Genomic DNA, 20173 nt, shown 5'->3' on the forward strand with positions numbered 1-20173 from the left:
GGGAGTGAGAGAGAATGAAAGCAGGAACGCACACTGCCCAAGGAAGGGGTGGGCTCTGAGCAAGGTGGCTTAAGAACAGTTCCTGCACCCAAGAGCACCAGTGCCTTGGTTGGATTGGATATTTACACTATGAGGGGTGAGCAAGGGGATATTTGGCTGGTACTTAGGAGTGGCTTTTGGTAATTGACTGCACATGAGTCCCTGAGGACTGAGGCAGGGGTATAATTTCTTAGGTGGCCAAATGAAGCATGGACACTGCACATGGCAAAGAGGAGAGGGTGGCAGGAAGGGGTGATGGGGCAATGCTTTGAGGGAAGCCTTTTTACTGTTTGTAACACCCCTCATCCCCAAATCTTCACAGAAAAGATGTCCTTTGAGGGAGCCAGGCTCAGCATGAGGAGCAGGAGGAACGGCACCTTGGGCAGCACCAGGACCCTGTATTCCAGTGTGTCTCGGAGCACAGACGTGTCCTACAGTGACAGTGTAAGTCAAACACCACTGCCATTTGACACAGCACCACTTTGGTGACCAATGTGCCTTCTTTAAAGAGATGATCTCTCAATGAGCTGTATAGTATTTGTTGTGTTGGTTTTCTGTCTAATGTAAAAGCATTGTCATTTCTGTGTTGTTTTTCAAGCATTTCTTTTTACAATTAAAACTGTGGTCTTAATAAGTCATTCCATGATGTCTTTGCTAATGACTTTTAGGAAAACTTAAGCAGTGTGTTTTTAATAGTTCACTATCTTGTGCTAGGCACTCTTGCTCCTGGTCCTGTGGGTTCAGGGCTGGTTCTTAAAGTCAACTTTCCTGCTCTATGGCCAGTGTCTCAGTTGGGTGCTTCTGCATTTATTCTTGCAGTGGCCTCCTGATCCTTCTTTTTGGTTCCACCTCTCCTCATCCCAAGCCATCATCCACATTGCCTTCGGGTTTGGAGGTGCCCAGTTGTGGCTTCTGGGATAAACTGGGCTCAGGTGGCATGCCTGCAGGAGGTGGTCTCCCTTACATCTTGCTGACACCACATATAATTCCTTCCCATTTGTTGGAAAATAAAGACAATATTCTAGCCTGACAGCCAGTTCCCTTTGACTACAGTGTTAAAAGCCAGAATTGCAGCTAGTTTTGCAAAGAGAGGGAAGGAGCCAGAATGGGGGTAGTTGGAGTGTTGGTCACATAGTATTTTGATCTGATTGGTAGGTTGCATGGGGCTGACTTTATGTCGTATTATTGAGCTGTAAGAAATGCGCAGAAAGGAACAAACCAAAGCCTTCTACCATACTTGGCTGGGGCTGAGGCTGGGATTGGGCAAGGACACAAAATTTAAGGAAGCTCATGCAGAGGGTCCCACCTCTGCACTTTCAGGCTCTGGGAACTGAGTGCCTCCTTAGATTTTGCTCTCATGTCTCACCCTAGTCTTGCCCCATGGCAAAGGGTGGGCAAAGGCGGTAGGGACTTCTCCAATGTTCTTACTCCTTGCTCTTCTTGGGCTCCAGGTACTGAAGCACCTTTGGGAGGACTTGTGCAGAGGTCTACTTGGCTTCGGTCATCTGTGCCCCTGGGAGGTAGACCAAGGCTGACACTTTCTCTTCCCAGGCTCTAATGGCTTCCTATTGCATGTCCTCTCACCATCCTGGGTGCAGGCATCCTTCCAGGATAGATCTCATGAGATGTCCCCAGGGCTTCTCAGTTTTGGGGAGTCCCTTTTGCCTCCTGAGCACACAGACCTCTGCAAAGGGCAGGTTCAAAGGGACTTCACTGCTGAGCAGCATTTTATCATTAACCCTCTCCCAGGATCCTTGATTTCACAACTTACCCTGCCGTTGGGTTTCCTCCATGTATGTTCCACTGACTCAAATAAAAAGCATTATGAGTGCAAAACGGGCTTCAGAGATTCTCAAGTTTTGTACACAGAGGAGCATAGAAACTACTTTTTTCCCTAAATTTTCTTTGTGACTCACACATAGGAAAAGATGTACAAATATAAATTTCTGGTTTAAAGAAGAATGTTATCAGGCAAGCCCTGGCACCAACCTCTAGCTTGAGAAACAGAAGTCGCCCACGTATCCTCCCTGTTAAGTGTCCTCTCTCCTGTCAAAGGTCATAACCACTCTCTTGAATTTTGTGTCACCCTCTCCTTGCTTCTATTTACAATTTTATGTTGCTCAGTATTCTCTGTTTTTAGTATACTTGGAATTGTCCTATAAGCATTCTTTATGTGCTATTGGGAGAAACACCACTCTTACCATTCTTGGACTTGTAAGCTGGGTCTCCCTGGAAAATGTTCTTTGTATTGAAGCATGGTGGGAAAGTAAAACCTCTCTTTTATAGGGTCTGGACTTAAGAAACTTATGAAGAAGATTTTGGGAAGGAGGAGGTAAATAGTCCCCATTCTCCAATATGCAACACTTGCCAGGGCAGGGAGTAGGAAGGGAGGAGAGAAACTGTGGACTTCATTCCAGGAAAGGGTCCCCTTCCTTTTCAGTGCATGGTTGTTGTGGGCCTCACTGTGGGGGACAAGAGACAGGGCCAGCCTCTCACAAGACCAGCCATGCCAGATGCCAGCACCTGGTGACCTGCAGGAAGTGAATGTGGGCTGCTAGGGAAAGGGAATTTCCTAGCCCCGTCTCTTCAGTGTAGAACGTCTTCCAAAGCTGAAAACTCCTCGCCAGGCATTCCAAGTGCACAGATCACTCAGGGGAAACTGCCTCTCTCCACAAGGAAAGAGTCCCAAGAGCAGTGACTTTATTGGCAACCGTGGGCAATTTTCCTGAGTGGTTGTACCAATTTACTCACCCACCCATTAGGGCATGAGGCCCTTGCCCTTCCCTTCACCCAGACTGGCTATTAGTTGTCTTTTTAATTTCTGTCAACATGTGGTGTGAAATGGACTCTCACTGCAGTTTTACCTTACATTTGCTTCACTACTAATGAGGTTGAGCTTTTCATGTGTTTATGGGTTATTTGTGTGTTCTCTTTTATTCAGTATCTGATTTTGCCTCTTGCCATTTTCTCATTAGGTTATCTGCCTTATTCTTATTGATTTATATTCCTTATGTATTTTGGTCACCAATCTTGTGATGATTAATATATGTTGCAAATATCTTCTCTCATTTTGAGGAGTATAGGTATTTTCAAAGTATTTTTTCATCTGTTTTCAAATACCTTGCTTCTGTCAATTTTTTTCATTATTTAGAGAATACTTTATTAGTTTCTGTAATCAAACCCACAAAGATAAGACCTTAAATATTTAATTCAGTGTGTTACTCTTATACAAATGGAAAAGAAACGAAGTATAACATTTCTAGACCAATATGTCCATTATTTTCTATACAATGACAAGTCAATATGGTAAACTGGGATACTGTTTTCCAAAGTTGACAGCATGTATATATATGTATGCAGATATATACCATAATAGCAGTGTGCTGTGTATCAATAGCAGCAACAGTATTTGCAGGTTCTGTAGTCATCTGAGCAAAATTGCAGAAAGACCCAGCACTCCATTTAAAGAAAGAAAGAAGGAAAATAAATAAATAAATCCCCAGAAAAAATAGCAAAGTTCTATTACTGTTGTGGTACCTGACATCATTTTTTAATTAACTTCTCCATCATCATCTGGAAAGAAACCATTTTGGAGGAGTATCATTCAAAGCAGTTCCGATAAATCATGGTCACTATTACGTATCATAAAGCAGGTACATTCACAGAGGTGTGACACAGCACTGTCCTATATCTACAATACTAGAGGATGTAATTAAAAAGCCTTGGTCTGAGACTTGATTTGGGCAGAGGGCCCAAAGGATGGAATGAGAGCTCTATAAAAAATGCCCTTTCTTGAATAGGATTTCCTTTTATTAGTGGCACAATTACAAGGACTCACTCTCTTCATGAGCATCAGCTGAAAACTGTTAAAACAAAAGGTCAGGGGGTAGAAAAAAATCACCCATAGTGTCATACCAAGATGACTGAGTGGAGGCAAGTGAGACTTGACTAGTGTTTTATCACATCTGTCTGTGTGGGTGGTGAGAGTGCCATGGAAGAAAGGAGATGCTGATCCTGCCAATGTGAGGGATGTTTCTGGCTGAAAAGACTTTTGTTGTTTGTCATAAAGTTCCTAGATGTGCCTAGATGTCCCATGGCAGGATAAAAACAACAATGAAAGCAATTTTTGGAATGTATTTCCTTTTAAAATGTAAGCAGAAGAGGAATGGAATCTGCACTGGTAACTTTTCCAAATACGAAACTGTTACCAATGCTTATATATCCCCCCCCGTGGCCTTAGAGACTGAAAAATTGCATGTGTATCATGCCATTTATGTACAAGATAACTCAAAGAAACTTTTGTAAAGGTTTTCATTTGGTTATACAATTTAAATGTATGCCTCTTAAAAAAAACTTGGTACAGATTGAAAGCATAGAGAAATGCAGGATGTTATGAGCATGTGGTCAATTATAAAAAACCTTTGAAGTACATTTAGGGTATATTTGGTATTCATTAATATCAGCAGGGAGTGAGAATAAACTAGTAACGTGTTATCTGATTGATGTTCTTTCTCCAAAGGAATTGGTGAATTTTATTCAAGCAAATTTTAAGAAACGGGAATGTGTCTTCTTCACCAAAGATTCCAGGGCCACGTAAGCTATTTCCCTCCATTTTTGCTTCCGTGTTTAAAAAGAAATCATTATCAAGCAACATTACAACAAGCAAAAAAATGCTTGGTGTGTGAGAAAGAGGGTTTTGACAAGTACCTTACAGTTGTTCCCCAGTGACATCATTTCCGGTATGATTTTAGCTTTGACAATACAGCAGTTGATCAAGTCAATGAGAGGGCTATCACTCCCTTCAGAATTCCCACAAGCCCACCTGGTGGCCTCGACAATGAATATTGCTTTACAGCAGTTGCCAGGCAACACCATGCATGTGCACATGTGCCAATCCTACTGGCTTCTCTGTCAGACTCTTCTCAGCTGGGTCTTTGACCTTCACTTCTAACGGGATGTCCATCTACTCTAGGTCTACATCAAGGTTCTGTTACAAAGACAACCCCCCAACCTGACACACAGGAGATACTCAGTAAATGTTACACATTGAAATCTGAAAGCCTGGGTTCAAATCCCTGTCTATCTTCCATGTGACCTTGGATGAATACTGACCCCACTGGGTCTTATTGGGGTTATTTGTCAAATAGTCATCACATCTATCTTGCAAGGGGATTTGCAGTTTTAGAATCAAGTATGCAAAGTCATATCACATAGGAGATGCTCAGAAGACATGAGTTGAATAAACCAATGAATCCACTGTGTTATTTTTGAGCCAAATGAATAGATTAACAGCGAAATTCTTTGGTGAAACATTCAGGGATTAAATAAATGACTTACAGAGTTTATACTCTGTCAGAATGACTCATGATGAGCAAGTTTATACCAATGGCAAAATAGAGATCTTTGAGTTTTTCTGATGTTCATTTAATAATTCATACTAAGTCAAGAAACATATCTGAGAACGTTTGAAACTCTGAGGCATTATGGTAGGCATTTTATATGCTATCTCATTGAACCTCATTGAATCCCTACCTCAACCCCTGAGGTATGCTTTTGCTAGGTTTTAGGATAAGAGAATTCAGTTCAGGAAAGAGAATAATTGGCTCAAGTTCATAGAGAGAGGGGGCAGCCATGACAAGGTTAGAACCAGAGTTGATTCTAATGTTCCTTCTTATTTTCACATCCCTGCTGTGTTCAAAAGAAGTTCAATCTTTTGGTTATAAACTATACCAGTAACTTCTAATCAATTAGTAGCTACACTCTTTCCTCCATTCCCACAGGCAAAAGAGAAGGGGCAGAGAGGAACAAGAAGAGCACAGGTTAGAATTAAAATGGTTTCATTAGATCCAGGTACATCTTCTGCAAGAATGACCAGCAGGATTCAATGCATTCATTTGCTCACTTGCTCATTTTTTAATTAACTTCTCCATCATCATCTGGAAAGAAACCATTTTGGAGGAGTACCATTCAAAGCAGTTCTGATAAATCATGGTCACTATTACGTATCATAAAGCAGGTACATTCACAGAGGTGTGACACAGCACTGTCCTATATCTACAATACTAGAGGATGTAATTAAAAAGCCTTGGTCTGAGACTCGATTTGGGCAGAGGGCCCAAAGGATGGAATGAGAGCTCTATAAAAAATGCCCTTTCTTGAATAGGATTTCCTTTTATTAGTGGCACCTGGAGGCAAGGATGCTACTAGAGGGGTGATTTTGGATCTGGTCTGTAGCTCAATTTTTATAGTTCTAAAAGTATTGAATATTTGATAAATATTTTGAATAAGGTAATGAAGACCTTTGGTTACAAAGAGCTCAACTAGTTTAACTTAAAAGAAGGATTTCCTATAAGGAGACAAGAATTTTATCTAAGCACACAGAGTGGCTGGGCCTCTAAAATGGATAGAAACCACAACTGGACATGGGGGGGGACTCAGGAAGTCCTCTCTGCCCACCTCCCATCTCTACCTCTCCTGGCACGCCCACTTCTTCTTTTCTCAGTGTAGACATGTCTGTGTTGTATTGCTTGGGTCTTTCATATTGCAAGCTGAGGCCTAGAGGGAGGTGGGAGTAAATATTTTGGTTCTAATTTCAAACTTGGTCCCAAATTCCCAAGAAAGGGAAGCCAATGTTAACCCTGGATTAACTTCCTATCCCTGGGCCTATCTATTGTGGACAGTTCCACAGGATTTGGGTGCATGAATAGACTCATCTTAATCCAACAGTGTAGACCATCATCTACACAGCAATTGCAGTTTCAGTGGGGCCCATGTGCAACGTGTAACCTCCATTAGGGACCTGCAGGGAGGCATCAGCTGCAGCTTCCCCTGAGGAGAGAAGCTTCTGTGGAAATGCCAGCAGAGGTGCCCTGTTCCTCATTGCAATCCCTGTTGAGTGGCTCTGGTAGTCCCCTGAGCTTTCAGCACTTCAACAAGATCTGTACTAGCAGACCAACTCTATGTCCATGTAATCAATGGAAGCCAATTGCTTCCAGGCAGTAGAAACTTGGTCACAATTTGGTGTGACCACAATCCATCTGCTTTTGGAATGGCCATAAAACTTGCCTACAAACCAATGAATTTGTATTCCCCTACTGTATTTTTAGAAACAGTCATAGAAATGCATATCACCCTTACCACCTTGTAAATAAAAATGTGACCTACCACTAGAGTGTTTTTAGAGTTAACCCTTCATTTTGCCACATACAAACAAACTCAATGCAGAAGAAGACCCTGAAAGCACAGTCCTTCCTCTGGTCATGACAATTTATGCATGAAAAATATACCTACTCTATAAATCATTGAGGATGAATGAGGACATAAATTATTTACAAGAGTATCAGTCAGTGTGTTCATTCTCTCATTTGTTCATCCATTCAGACGATATTTGCTGAATGCCTTTACATGGTAGAAAGATTGGGATTGAGAATATAAAACAAAGAATTCAACCAGAAGTAAACCCTAACAAGAGTTCCTCAGCTTGAGTATCTGTATCTGGCTCAGCCTATATAGGTAATCTTTGCCCCAGGGTCACTGTGTATGGTTGTCTGGGCTGCGTACTACACAAAGATGGTGGGGATTGAGTCCTGTGATCTATTCTTGTACCCTGGTGTAGGCCCACATCTTCTAGAGGGGGTGCCTTTTCTAGCAGGTTAGTGATTAGGGTGACCACATACTTTATTATGGAATTAGAACACTGATGAGTATGACAGCACTGATTCTAATAGACTTGGATGACAAGTGTAAATTGGGACGTATCTGGGGCAAATCAGAACATCTGATCAATCATGATGGTAGTGGTGGCCCTCTCTTGCTCCATTGTATTTTTGCTCTGCCCCTCTTCTGGCCTATTTCAGTAGTCAAACTTGCCTTGCACTCTGTTACTCACCAGCCTTCCCAGGACTGCACTCTGTTATCCTTCTATACTGGCCATGGCCTTGAGTTCCTAGCACTGTTCTGAGTCTCCTCCAAAGGCTGATTGGAGAGACACCAAGAGAGAGCCAGGATCCAGTGAGTGGGACAGACAGAAAGAAGTTGGAAGGAGATGAACAGAGGGAGACTTATTTGGGGTCAAATTAGAGCCTTTTTGCTGTTACTGTTCATCTTTTTAGAGCTACAGCTCTCAGCCCTTGATGGGGAAGAAGGCAATTGGTCATGGAATATGTTTGTGGATTTTTTTTTTTTGGCAGAACTGGGGTTTGAACTTATGGCTTTGCACTTGCTAAGTGGGTACTCTACCACTTGAACCACACCATTTTGCTCTAGTTATTTTGGAGATGGGGTCTTGGCAAGTATTTGCATGGGCTGTCCTTGAACCATGATCCTCCCAATCTCAGTCTCCCTTGCAGCTAGGATTACAGGCATGAGCCTGCCTGACTGTGGATTTTTTTTTAACTGTATGTTTGCTTTTCTTTGGGTGTAGCATCCTTCATTATTCTTTGAATTGTGTGCACACATCACCATAAGCTGAAGGTCACTTGACAGGGCATGTGCCATGCACCTGGCACACTAGAAGCTTTGTGCTATTTCCAACTCTCGCAGTTAGACTGAGAGAGAGATTGTGCCAGGACAAAAGGAAGTGCTTTGTCTGTTCCTCAATGCTCTTTGCCAGTTTTGTACTTCGTCACTCCCAGGAGAGGCTGAGTAACTAGAGGGCAAGAACCATATCCAGCTCATCTTGAGCTGTCATGAAGCTCAGCTGGAGTTCTGACTCAGAATGGATTTTCAATCAGTATTTGTTGAATGACTACAACAGTATGTTGCAGAAGGGAGGAAGAGGAGCTAGCACTTCTGTGTATTTTTCTATGCTCTTCCATCTTCCTGTCATTCATATGCCATCTAATAGATAACTACATTTAGTTCTATTGTACGTTTAATGGGAAGAGCTAGTGTTTGTTTATTGCATACTTTGTTCTTGTCTATCCCAAATTATTGACACTCTCCCAAGCAGCTAATGTCCAGTAGAGAAAGAATGGTTTCTTTAAATTCTGGAATACCCTGGGCCCCCACCGGGGACCATGTCTCTACAGTGAGGAAAGCCCATGGAAAGGATAGCTACTTCTTCTTGAAGGACCATGACTAGCTGGAAAACTGGGAAGGTTGGGACCGAGGCCCACCCCAGGGATCCTGTGTGAGAAGCTGAATAAGCAGATCCTAGATTCCTGAACTCCAGTCCCATAACAGCCTCACGGTTACTTAGAGATGACAGGCTCCATGACGGAAGGGTTCTGCTCTCCTACCCCAGCAACCAGCTCACCACCAGCCCATCGGTGAGCAGATAACAAACAATAGAAATAAAACACCGAAATGGTTTCTAGACAACCGAGATGAAGAAAATAGTCTGAAAATAAGATGTGCTGGTAAAATTTCTTATTGTGTTTATTTAAGTTAATAATGCATGGTTTATTCCAAGAAATGTGATGAATGATTTAAGCAGTTTGAATGAAATGTGTTCCTTCCTGTGAACATCATCCGTCTCAGGGAAAACGTGTGCAAGTGTGGTTATGCCCAAAGCCAGCACATCGAGGGCACCCAGATCAATGAAAATGAGAAGTGGAATTACAAGAAACACACCAAGGAGTTTCCAACGGATGCGTTTGGGGATATTCAGTTTGAGACACTGGGAAAGAAAGGAAAGGTAAACAATGATTTTCTGCCTTAGTGAAGAGTGTGTATACTAAGGTAACTTGGGTTACCTGAGTTACCTAGAATTGTCTAGTAAGATGGAGGAAGGAGATATGCATAATAAACTGTCAAAAATGATTGCAGAAAAAGATAAATTTTGTAAAAAAAAAAAAAGTGATCAGATTATGCTTTCTGAAAAACCTGAGAGGTGAGGACTGGACTGTCACCCAGGGCCTTAGCCCACACTCCTGGTGTCCCTGTAATATCTGTGCCAAGCCTCACTGCTACTAAAGGCAGTTGAATGCTTGCGTGACCTGTCCCTTTAGTTCGGTGTATGGCATTCCTGAGATAAGGTGACAGACATTTCCCTGTACAAGGAAGAGAACTTTCCACACTGCATGCTCTCAAGAGGAGTTTTAGGAAGGTGTGTAATGATCCAAAACAGGGCTAAAAGCCCAGCCCTTGTCCCCTCACATTCCCACCTCCTGTCCTGGTCTTGGTGGGACCCCAAGGCCTCCCAGCTCCATCCACTGATGTCCCTCCCAAGAGATGAGTTGGTGCTATCTCTTGCTTCCACACAGCTCTGTCCACCTCCATCTTGACCCTTCCATGTGTACCCGACCCCGCCACCAGAGGACCCCCTAAATGTAAAGCCACCCTGCTTCGACTCTGCTTTAAACTCCTCAGGAGCTGCAGCTGGAGTCCCAAATTCTCCACTTGGTTTGTGGGTCTTTGACGGTCACCCACTCCCCAAAATTTCCTTCCACTTTCCTGCGGGGCCTTGGCACGCGAGCCCTGCCTTGCTACGATGCTTCTTCTCTCTCCCCTGCCCCAGGAGCAGGTGACCGCACAGCAGCTGGGGGGCAGGAGCGCACAGTCCTGATGCTGCCCCCTTTCCCCCACAGTACATCCGTTTGTCTTGCGACACGGACGCGGAAACCCTCTATGAGCTGCTGACCCAGCACTGGCACCTGAAAACGCCCAACCTGGTCATTTCCGTGACCGGCGGCGCCAAAAACTTCGCCCTGAAGCCGCGCATGCGCAAGATCTTCAGCCGGCTGATCTACATCGCGCAGTCCAAAGGTGCGCGCCTGCGCGGGTGGGCTGCGGGGGCCGCGCTCCCACGTGCGAGTCCCCCGGAGGCCAGGTGCTCCCGCAGCTGCTTGAGCAATCAGTGTCATTACACGCAATGTTCCCAAATCACTGAGCAGCCAGGGACCTCTGGCACGTGGATTCAGAAAGTAACTGTAAATCAGCAGTAAGGTACTTCTTTGGGGGATAATGTTACTTAGAAAGAAATTCCCTAAGGTTTCCTTTTTATATTTGTTGACACACATAAAATTCGACCCAGAATATTTTGGTGAACGGAAAAAGGAAAATTCATTTGGATTGGCAGATCGTAAGTACCCTGTGTTTGAGATAAACAAGTAATGGTGACTTTGCTACTTGAAATATTCAGCTTAGCATCTCCTCTTTTTAACTTTTTATTTTGAAATTTTTCAAGTCTATAGAAAAGTTGTAAAAATAACACAATGAACAGTTGTATATGTGTCTTCTTGATGCACCCTTTCATTCTCCATTTCCTCACTAGAGGGCTTACTGTGGATAGTTAGCTTTGTTAAGCAATTTAGCTTCCTTACCGCTAAATCCTGAACACACAACATTCATTCATTCAGCAATTTAAGTGCCTACTCTGTGACCAAAATTGCTTCAGGTGCTAGGGATGCAGCAGAAGAAAACAGTCCAAAGTCCCTGGCCTGGAAGAGTGACCATTTCTATTTCAGTTAGCCAGAGCGCCAAGCCAGTAGTCTCACAGTCCCTGGTGTTGGTCACTGGTCACTTCCTGTTGCCTCTTTGCAAGGTGGAAGGAACACTGAACCTGTGAGAACTAGCTGGTGGAAATGGATATGAGACTTCTAAGGGTCGCATTACACTAGTCTGAAATATTGGGAGGTCTTTCATTGCTGAAAACTGTAGAATTAGCCATTGGAGACAACAGTGAACAAATGGACTTTATAACAGCTGGAGGAGAGGGCTGCAGCTGTCAAAAGAGGTCAGCGACTGCCCTTTAGGGTGGGTTCCTGCAGGTGAGACTCCACCTGCAGCGCTTGAGCGTTTTCTCCTCGGCTTGAAGCCAAGTAGAAACAGGATGGCCTTACATTTTGGGGGTCCTCTAGTGGCAGGTAATGGTGACAATGAAGGGTCAATATGGAGGTAGACAGAGCTGTGCACCAACCCATCTCTTGGGATGGATGGCAGTGGATGGTTCATTTCCATTATGCTAAATATTATAGATATTTTGTTTGTATCCATTTTGTGCAAAAAAGCCTGCACAACACTTGGCATTGAGATCATCAAATATAAACCTGTAAAAAGTGTGCAAAATTACCCAATAATATAGCAAAGCAAAATTTATCAGCACCAGATCTTTAAGAAAGATGCACTCTGATCTGATCAGATGCAAGGTCTGGGAGCAGAGTGAACAGCTATCCAGGGGGTGATGTGGTGGGCACTGCATACCTTACTCATAGGCTCAGGGCCAGGCATTCACTGTTCATAAAAAGATTCCCAGGAAAACTGATTACAGCTGTGGATTTGCTGGCCCCACCTCCAGAGAAGCTGAGGCTGCAGACCTGGAGTGAGGCCCAGAAGCTGTGTTTCTAACAAAGCGTTCTCAGGAACACTTGAGGACCTGGGGTTCCCTTCTTCTTCCTTGTGGTAGGCAAAGCCCATTCCCACCATGACTGCCCATGCTTCCTTCTGGAACTTACAGACCAGGAGGGCTTCTCTAGGCTCTGTAAGCACAGGATGGAAACCTTACCCAGCGCCAGCTGATAATTTGCTTCCCTGCTTATTCACAGGTGCTTGGATCCTCACGGGAGGCACCCATTATGGCCTGATGAAGTACATTGGCGAGGTGGTGAGAGACAACACTATCAGCAGGAACTCAGAAGAGAATATCATAGCCATCGGCATAGCAGCTTGGGGCATGGTCTCCAACCGGGACACCCTCATCAGGAATTGCGATGATGAGGTATGGGAGGGGCAGGGCAGGAGATTTGCAAGGTCCTGTGGGAGGAAGACCCACAGTGCTGGGGTCCTAGCACTGGGGCTCAGTGATGGATGGAGCCAGCTCATGGAAAATCTGCCATTCAAGGACAGCCATTGGATCTCAGGAAATAAAAACTAGGAAGGAGCTAGTAATAGATGTGCTTTGTTCATTAAAAATTGTTCCCAGCAATCTTATGTTATATTTGGGGTCTTTCATTTTTTATAATCTTGACCTGAATCCATCCCAAAAGTTTCAGTGATGGTGCAATCCTTTATTGCTGTGCTGCACTCACAGGAATTCAGATCAGTTGCTGTGCTCCCTACTTTACTTGGCCTCAAGAGAGCCATAAGTGCCACCAATCAGACATTTCCTATGAGTGTGTTTACAGTAAGCAACATACACTTCATTTTCAAAGTACACGGTGGACATATGAGGATTTCTATCAAGACTGGAACTTTGTGAACATTATTTCTAGTACGTTGAGGGCCTTAAGCAACAGGTGTTCCCTTCCCAGAAGCTCTGGACCAGATGTTCAGAAATCCAAATTTAATTTACACTTTTTTCTATCTGGAGCTCCATAGACATTAAAACAGTAAATATTAAGGCATTTAGGGATTGCTATGGTTTTTTTTCCCCTTTACTTTCTTGCCTCAGTTAACATTTTTGAGACATAAAAGAATGGAAGGTATTTCTTGAGCATCTTCAAGAGAGCAGTGTGATGGAAGGAGGATGGGTTTGGAGAGAGAGAAGGCTGGGTTTCAGGAATCACTCCTTTCCTAGCTGCATGGTCTTGAGTCTGTTCCTTTCTCCGAGTTGTGATAATAATAACCTTGTGTCATTATGGGATGGAGTTATCTAATTGTGCCAACTTCAGAAGTGAGTGAACAAATTAGGACTTTGAAGGCGGTGGCAGGCTGGGCAGGGCAGAGCACCATTATCCACTGGTATTGTTTGTCAGAGGCATGGAGTCAACTTAGAGTGTATATTTATTCCCATGGCAGCATGCACACTTCATATATTCATTAATCTTGAATTGGAACAATAAAAGACTTCAATATTTTTCTGGAGGTCATTTCTCAGGACCGTTCTCTGTCAGTAAGTAAAACCTGAAGTGAATATGTAGAGATTAAATAGTGCCAACCACTTGGGAATTACGAGACAGACAGCCAACCATCTGGTAAATAAATATCAGGTCAAGACTGTGCTTTTAATATAATCTCAGGGCACTTAGAAAACAATGCAAATGAAAACACATATGTTATTATACCAATATGGACTAAGTTGTACTTAGACACAATACATAGCCATATACCTTTAGTAGCAAGAATGAAGTAAATAAGCCATTCAGTAATTGTCTAACAGTAGCTGACATTTATTTAACAGCATTTACTATGTACCAACTTCTAAGTGTTTTGCATATATTAATTCACTTGCTCTTCACACAAACCTGCTTTCCTTATAAATGAGAAAACTGAGGCATAGAGAGTTAAGAAAGTCCCTTAACTAAGACATCTGATAAATGGCAGATCCATGTCTCATGGTCCTTTAACACCTGCAGCATTCAAAGAGAATAGTGTAAAAAGAAACACCCCCATATGAATACATCTGATTCAAAAATTAAAAATTTAAAATGACAAAAATAAATAAAGACCTAACGCCAACTTAAAAACTAAAGGAAAGAAAGAAGAAAAAATTCAATCAGGAATAATTTAATTAGAAAAAGAATAGAAATAATTTTTATTCTTTGAAATAGGTTTAATAGTTTAAGAAATATATAGAATTGAGAAATTAAATGTAGCAATAGATAGGAAAATTCTGAAGATCCACATACAGTTGTATATCAATAAATCTGAAACTAAAATAAAAATGGAAATTTTTCTGTAAAACTATAATTTTCCAAAATTGATTCAAGAACTCAAAAATCTAAAAAGAGGGCATCAATGAATGTCTTTAAAGGGAAATGAAAAATTACCCTCCAAATTGCTCTGAGTTACATAGTTTATCCTAGCCAGTAAAACTAACAGCATAGTCATTGCTAATTTAAAAACATGTGTACAGCCTTTCATTACATACAGAAGCATAGACTCTTTATAAATTTCTGAAGAAGAAGCAAATTTGTGCTCTTTTTAGAAAATTACCTGGAAATATGTGTCAAGAACATAAAAACTGTTCATACTATAGACCTAACAATCATGCCAGCATAGCATTAGAGTTTAATAGTTGGGTAGGGGTATTCATTAAAGTATTATAGTAACCAAGACTTGGTATAAGCCTAAATATCTAGCCATACTACTAAGAATTCATTAATAGATATTTATTACCTAGTGATTATTACTAGACAGGGAACTCTTCCGGTAGCTTGCTATATAAGCATGGAGGAAAATTATAGTTATCAAAAGGCTATTTCCAAAGATGGCCTGGTAGTATGTAAAATATTTATAACTTTAAGTATAAAATTATGAAATAAATACCTATATATGCTTAGGAAAGACTGAAATGTACCTAAAATTTTAATGATGACTATCACTGGGTCATGGAATTTAATATATTATTTTACATATTTAATATAATTTAAATTTTCCTTTTACTTCCTGCATTTTCTATTTCTGAGATTTAAATTATAGTGCTAGTTGTTGTTCCTTTTATGTTTTTCTTAATGATAATCCATGTTGACTTAGCATAGTCCCATAGCAAACTCTTGTGATCTTTGTTGGCTTCCTGGTTTCTTTACCATTTCCCTGAATGTCTGAGAAAGCAACTGTTCATAATAACTTTGTGACCATCTCTTCCTGTGTGGTTTCAACTCAAGGCTTTATTGCAAAACCTACTACTGCCAGATGAGAGGCTGGAACAGGACCAAGGTTTAGCTGATCTAAAACAACGCGATGCTTCAAAACACTGAAATTTTAAACTGCTATTAGAATCTCTTTCAGAGTTTTTATTTTTCCCCTTGAGTCATCACTATATTTTAGAATTATTGTGGCATTAATGCATGCACTTAAAGATAGTACAGGCTTCATTTGTTATTCTTGTTTTGCAAACATTTCTAGGCTATTTGTTACTGAGATAGGTTAGAAAGAGCCACCTCTCCCTAGGACGCTGGAGCAGGAATTAAGCACTGTTAAATACTATTAATCATTATTAATCTTAATGATAAGTCTTTATTGCAAGCACCCCTTTTAATGTTTGCTTTTCTTTAAAGTAAGCCAAGATGTTGGGGGGTCAGGGTAATTTGACTCCCTAATTGACAGCTGGTAGACCCTCCCCTGGTGCCCTGGCTGTCATGAGAGAAGGACTATCAAGAAGCCATGTAGACTGCTCCCATGTCAGCACCAGTTGTTTTGAACATTCCATGGATGCCTTGAGGAAGCTACATGACAATCACAGCTACTTGCTGCTCAAGCACAACTTTGGCTCCAGAAGGCACTGTCCCAGCCATAACTGTTTCTGACAGCTGTGCCAGATTTTTTGCCATGATTAGCCTCCATTAACTCTAGTTGACCCGAGATCCATTTTCCTTCAGACGGTAGGGGAAGCATTTCTCTTGGGGGCCCAGCAGAAGGCCTATGACTAGTACAAACACAGTCCTTCATTTGTATGAGGGCCTGTGCTGTGATTGGCATAAAATGGTCCTTCATTTGCATAAGGGACTGGCCATGTTTGGTACAAACACAGTCTTTAATTTGCATGAAAGTCTGCCTGAATTGGTGCAAATACCTTGCCACACCCCCTTTCCGGTGTGCTGTTTGGCTTCCTTTTCAATCCAGCCAAAGAATAGCTACATTTGCCATCCTCTCTTCATGCTACCAACTCAGCCCACTCAGTAATAAAATCAAAAGTAGGCAAGAAAAGATCACTTGAGAGAAGCCTTTTATTGGGCCTAATGTTACAACATCAGCAGACAACATGGAAGACAGCAGGCTGGAAGAACCAAAGAAGAGAAACTATAGGCCCTGCTCACTAGAAGAGCTCTGGGGAGCTGCCAAGCCTTAAGGGTCAAGGGTCTCAGACACTTTAGGTCTGAGGGCTGCACTGCCATTGCTGTAGGGTTGAGGGCCCCAGCACCTGAGCTCTGTCTGGAAGCTGTAACACTAGAAGGCACTGCCTTCAGTTGCTTGCTGACCACTGCTGCTCAAAGCCCAATGTAGGGCTGCTGGTGGTAAAAACCCAGAGAGATAAGCCTTTAATACGAGCACCTAGAGCCATAGTCTCTAAAACCTGCAGTAATAGGCCTCATGTCCAGCACCTAGATCTTGAGCACTCAAGGGTCCAGTGCTGGTCCACTCGTCCAGCAGCTAGATCTTGAGCACTCAAGGGCCCAGGATTTCCAGCTCTGGAGGAGCTTCTCCTTGCTTACCCACAATTCCTTTCCAGGTAGAGGCAAAGGACCTCAGCCAGCTGATGGTAACATTACTATGTTTTTCTACTTAAACTTTATGATACCTTTGTCAGATACAATAACAACAAAAATGTACACTCACTGAGTGGAATCATATTGGATCTTAAACTGATACTTCAACCACCTGGATGTGCCTGTCTTGAACATATTATGTCATCTGTCATATTAGGACTCTCCTGCTCGGAGCCTCTACCTTGCAAGGAAAGATTAGGCAGTAGAGCTATAATGTTTGCAATTTACTTTTTCTCTGCCTTTGTTCTGATTTTGTATATACCATTAGCAGAATCAACAACTTTCCTCTCCCCATTGACATTTCAACTTGCATTCTATTCTCAGAGTTAAGTTGAAATACTTTTTAATCAGCTCTGATACTTTAAAAACTAAACAGCTCTAGAGTTTGGGAGCCAAGAACCCTCTTGATAAGGATGTCCTTCTTTAAGCTCCTGTAGTAGTCTTCCATTCTCTAGTATTTTGGTGACCAAGTATCTATTTGATTGCTTCTTTTTATTGTCCTGTTACTGTGTACTTCTCAAATACAAAGGTAATTTATTCATTTTCCAACTCCTATAGCCTGGCAAAGGTCTTAGCATATAAAAGATTACAAGCAAAAATGTATGTGTATATATTAGCATCTTGTGTACACATGCACACACACACACACAAATATATGTGCACTCTGTTGAATGCTTTCCACTTCAATGAATTTACACCAAAGAGTTCAGGGTGATGGGTCAAAAACTGGATTGGTTGGCCAAGTTGGTCCAACCATTTTGAACCTTCCTTTCCTCATGTTTAAAAGGAAGCCTGTAGTATCAGATCCTTGAGACCTGCTGAATTTATAGAAGGCAGGTTCAAAATATATTTCAACCCAAAAGATTAGCAATAATAAGATCATAAAAATGTCATCATGCAACTCACAAACAAGTTTCTCTGTGTGTTTCAGGGGTATTTTTCGGCTCAATACATCATGGATGACTTCAAGAGAGACCCATTGTATATACTGGACAACAATCACACCCACTTGCTGCTTGTGGACAATGGATGCCATGGCCATCCCACTGTTGAGGCAAAGCTCCGGAATCAGCTAGAAAAGTACATTTCTGAGCGCACTAGTCAAGGTCAGTATTTAGGAAGTGGGACACTAGACATGTGTGCTACCAGTGTCAGCACCACCAAAAACAGTATCTGTCAATTCTTGATTAAGTGTCTTTACTGCCAAAGAACAGCTATTATTTCTCTTCTTTCTTTGACTTATTGGGAATGCTTCTGCCAGGGTCACTGTGATGAGTACCCTTCAACATTTTGAAGGAATGGCAAATACTTCCTTCTTACACTGTCGTTTATAATATAGAAATCTTTCAGCTTTTCTTCAATTAGCATGTAAAAACAAATAGGGTAAGTATGAGTTTAAGAAGCAATGCCATTAGCTAGGATAGAAATGGATGAAAACCAGCCAACCACTCAACAATTGGAAGGCTATTGAATGTTTTGAACCTTGACTTCTTTGGAGTAGAACTATCTACAACACTGGTTTCCAGGGGAGAGGACAGGAAGTGAGTGAAATCCTTTATCTGGCATGATAAGCAGCATGAACTTTCTCTTCCTGTGGACAAGGTATTGAGATGTGTCCTGCTATGGAACCAGATTACCCTGTGATTTAATGATAGATGACATCACAGCAACTTATTGGAGATGTTCTTAATTGTTTTCCTTTCACAATGGGATATACATGAAGGAAGACACTTAGAGATGCACTAAACTCCATTGAGAGAACACCTAGTCGTGCAAATTTCTCATGTACTCAAGAAAGCATAGGATTATGCAAATGAGCTAGGCGATCATTATTATAAGGATAAACTTGAATCTAGTCTAATTATATTAGTAAAAGTAAATGAAGCACAGACTTTAGCATTTTGAATATTAATGACAAATTGCAACATGGCCTATGTCATATTTTGCTAGTTTGGTGCACAAAGATTCATCCTCTGTGATCAATGACTAGAATGTCAAGGTCAAGTTCAGGAGTTGTAGCTGTTACCCTTTACCCTTGACTTCTGGGGCAGAACTCCTGGTGTACCTGTTCCTCAATGTAGGCAAGTATTTCCATTGACAACATAAAATTTTCTTTCTGTTTTATAGATTCCAACTATGGCGGCAAGATCCCCATTGTGTGTTTTGCCCAGGGTGGTGGAAGAGAGACTTTGAAAGTGAGTCCTGTTTAGTTTTTGAGAAGATTGGTTAACAAGCTTATCCAACAGATTTGTATTTTCAGGGCTTTGGAGCCTATCTTATCTATCTTGATCAAATACTTTTGCTGCAGCAAGTAGGTAGTGTTTTTCCACTACCCCTAATAGGGTCAGGCTGGTCCTTAGCTGAGAAGACTTGGGAGGAGAATATAGGGCCACACAAATAGCCTCAACAATGAACCTGTCAAAGAGAAGAGGTGGCATCCACCCTTGTATCTTTTTTATTATAAATTTTTATTAGGATGTGTTCATTATACAAGGGGGAAGATTCATAGTGACAATTCCTATTATGTTTATATTGTACATTAGTTACATTGTCCCCATGATCTCTTCCTCTCAGTCCCCTCCCCACTCCACTTAAAGCAATTGCAAGAGGTTTCTTTGTTCTATTTTAGTAAGTATATGAGTCCATCAACCATATACCCTCACCTTAACCTCCTTCATTCATCTTCCCCCCCACTACTATCCCCCTACCCTGTACTTATTATACAGTCCTGTCTTTCATTATTAATATTTAAATTGATTTCAAAGGGGTTTATCAGTGTATCCCCACTGTGAGTATACTTTACTTTGGTCCATTCTTCTCCTTCCATTACTCTCCCTTATTCCTTTACCTCCCACCCTGCATTTTTCAACAGCTTTCAGTACCCATCCTTATATCCTCTATCTTCACAGATGTTATGTTTTGTGATATTATGATTCTCTAACATTCCCTTTTCCCTTTCCCTCTTTCCCTGAGTTCCATAGAGTAGTTCCACTGTTACAGACATGTTCTACATATACATTTGTATATGATCATGCTTATTTTTGTGT

The 20173-nt window shown here is 41.7% G+C and overlaps 1 protein-coding gene across 1 annotated transcript; it reads left to right on the forward strand.

The window, feature by feature from the left end:
* The first annotated feature begins 366 nt into the window (after positions 1-366).
* Positions 367-19435, forward strand: LOC141422666 (transient receptor potential cation channel subfamily M member 8-like). The gene is made up of 7 exons (XM_074072044.1): positions 367-483; positions 4559-4632; positions 9520-9676; positions 10569-10746; positions 12525-12697; positions 18058-18232; positions 19254-19435. Exons 1-7 carry the CDS (start codon positions 367-369, stop codon positions 19334-19336), a joined length of 957 nt encoding a protein of 318 aa, XP_073928145.1. The 3' UTR covers positions 19337-19435.
* The last annotated feature ends 738 nt before the right edge of the window (positions 19436-20173 follow it).

This window comes from Castor canadensis, chromosome 4, assembly GCF_047511655.1.
Source record: "Castor canadensis chromosome 4, mCasCan1.hap1v2, whole genome shotgun sequence".
Taxonomy (NCBI): domain Eukaryota; kingdom Metazoa; phylum Chordata; class Mammalia; order Rodentia; family Castoridae; genus Castor; species Castor canadensis.